Source organism: Aegilops tauschii, chromosome 3 (genome assembly GCF_002575655.3).
Source record: "Aegilops tauschii subsp. strangulata cultivar AL8/78 chromosome 3, Aet v6.0, whole genome shotgun sequence".
In the NCBI taxonomy this organism is placed as follows: Eukaryota; Viridiplantae; Streptophyta; class Magnoliopsida; order Poales; family Poaceae; genus Aegilops; species Aegilops tauschii.
Window position 1 is genome coordinate 219,908,513 of NC_053037.3, and position 1,706 is coordinate 219,910,218.

The following is a 1,706-nucleotide window of genomic DNA, read 5'->3' on the forward strand; positions in this document are numbered from 1 at the left end:
GGGCGGGTTGCAGGGAGCTTGGTTCCATGGTGGGATTCCACGGCCTTGGCCTTGGTTTTGCGCATTGGGGCGCTGTGCATCTGGCCTCTTGTTGGGGCAATTCTTGGAGTAGTGTCATGGCTGACCACATCCAAAACAAGTGACTTGATTGGAGTTGTTGTTCTTGTCGGCATTGTTATTGGGGTTGTTGTAAGCTGGCCTGGGATTGGCGTACTGCTGAGGCTGATAGTTGGTGCGAGGTACAGGGGCTCTTGGCTGCTGATAGGTTGGTCTGACTAGGGCTGGCTGCCACGGGCGAGGCCTCTGGTTGCTGGAGCTACCTTTGCTGATCAGCTTGCACTTACGGGTGTCTTCCAAGCCATGCCTTGTTCACCAGATCAGGAATTGTTGAGAAGTCACTCACAACAAGTGAGTACTACAGAGTCTGATTAAGGCCTTCCATGAAACGCTCTCTTTTGGCAGCATCAATGCTGACATCCTCAGGAGGATACCTTGACAGAACACTGAACTTCTGCATGTACTCCTTGACAGTGCTATTTCCTTGCTTCAGGGCTCGGAACTCACACTTCTTGATGGCCATGATTCCAGAAGGAATGTGGGCCTTGCAGAATTCTTCCTTGAAGTCATTCCAAGTGATGTTTTGCCCAGCATGCATGACCTTGAACCCATCCCACCAAGCTCTGGCGGTACCCCCGAGACAGTGGGCAGCATATGCCACCCTCTCACGGTCTTTAGTGCAGCCGACTAGTTCCAACAGATCCTCAATGGTGCGGACCCAGTCGTCTACATCCAGGGGTTCAACAGTCTCGATGAAGGTGGGTGGTGCATGCTTCTTGAACTCCGCCAACGTGGAACATCCATTGCCGTTCCCTGCTGGCTGGCGGTTGTTGGTGACAGCTTGAGCAATCATCTGGAGGGCTGCAGTGTTGGCTTGGCGTTCCTCTCAAAAGGCTTGGAGAAGCTGAGCCATGTCCATGTTTGGAGGTGGTGGCGGTGGTGGAGCTTGTCCTTGGGTTTGATCCTGACTGGCTCCTCCTTGGGTGGATCCTCCGGCTCCTTGCTGCTGGGTAGAGTTACCAGTATGGGTTACAACAGGCATCTTGTTGGAGCGGTCAAGATCTCATAATTGGGAAAGATGAGGGGAAAGCAAGGTAGATCGGGTGCCTAGTAAGGGGGTCGGTATGACACAAGTTGATGTTATGCATGGGCCCAAAAGGGGCAAAACACATTCATTCAAATCCAAATGGGTGATCTAGTCGTTTACAAGTTCTCGAAGGAAAGTACGACGTCCATCAAACACATGAAAAGCAAACACAACAATACATGGTTTCATATGAACAATTACAAGGACTCGACTTCGCATAGGGGATACACGACCTATCCTACCGTAGGGTTTATGAACTGGCATATCCGGGTTCGGATGATGCCTAAGTGGTGGAATGCTCGGTCGCGTAGTCTAGCTCTTCTGGGTCTTCCTCCTCATCATCAGAATCCTGACTTCCCTCTTCACTTGAAGGAGTGGGGGAGTGGAGGAGCTCAACACGGCATTGCTTTGCCGGTGGTGCGAAGAGCTTGCGGTAATCCCTTGCGCTCATGCGGTGTTGCTGTGGGGTCCTCCATTCTTCGCGGGTCTTCCGCCTCGGTAGGCGATTGCGGGCTGTCCAGGGGGAGCACCTTCTTTCTTGATCCTATCCGTATTCCCTTGT

At 52.3% G+C, this 1,706-nt stretch overlaps 1 protein-coding gene across 1 annotated transcript; it reads right to left on the minus strand.

The window, feature by feature from the left end:
• Nucleotides 1–415: 415 nt before the first annotated feature.
• LOC109737132 (uncharacterized) lies at nucleotides 416–910 on the minus strand. Its single transcript, XM_020296347.1, has one exon. The coding sequence runs from the start codon at nucleotides 908–910 to the stop codon at nucleotides 416–418; it is 495 nt and encodes a 164-aa protein (XP_020151936.1).
• Nucleotides 911–1,706: the final 796 nt, after the last annotated feature.

Coding starts and splice junctions, on each gene's coding strand:
- LOC109737132 (XM_020296347.1), bottom strand. CDS start 910: ATGATTGCTCAAGCTGTCACCAACAACCGCCAGCCAGCAGGGAACGGC.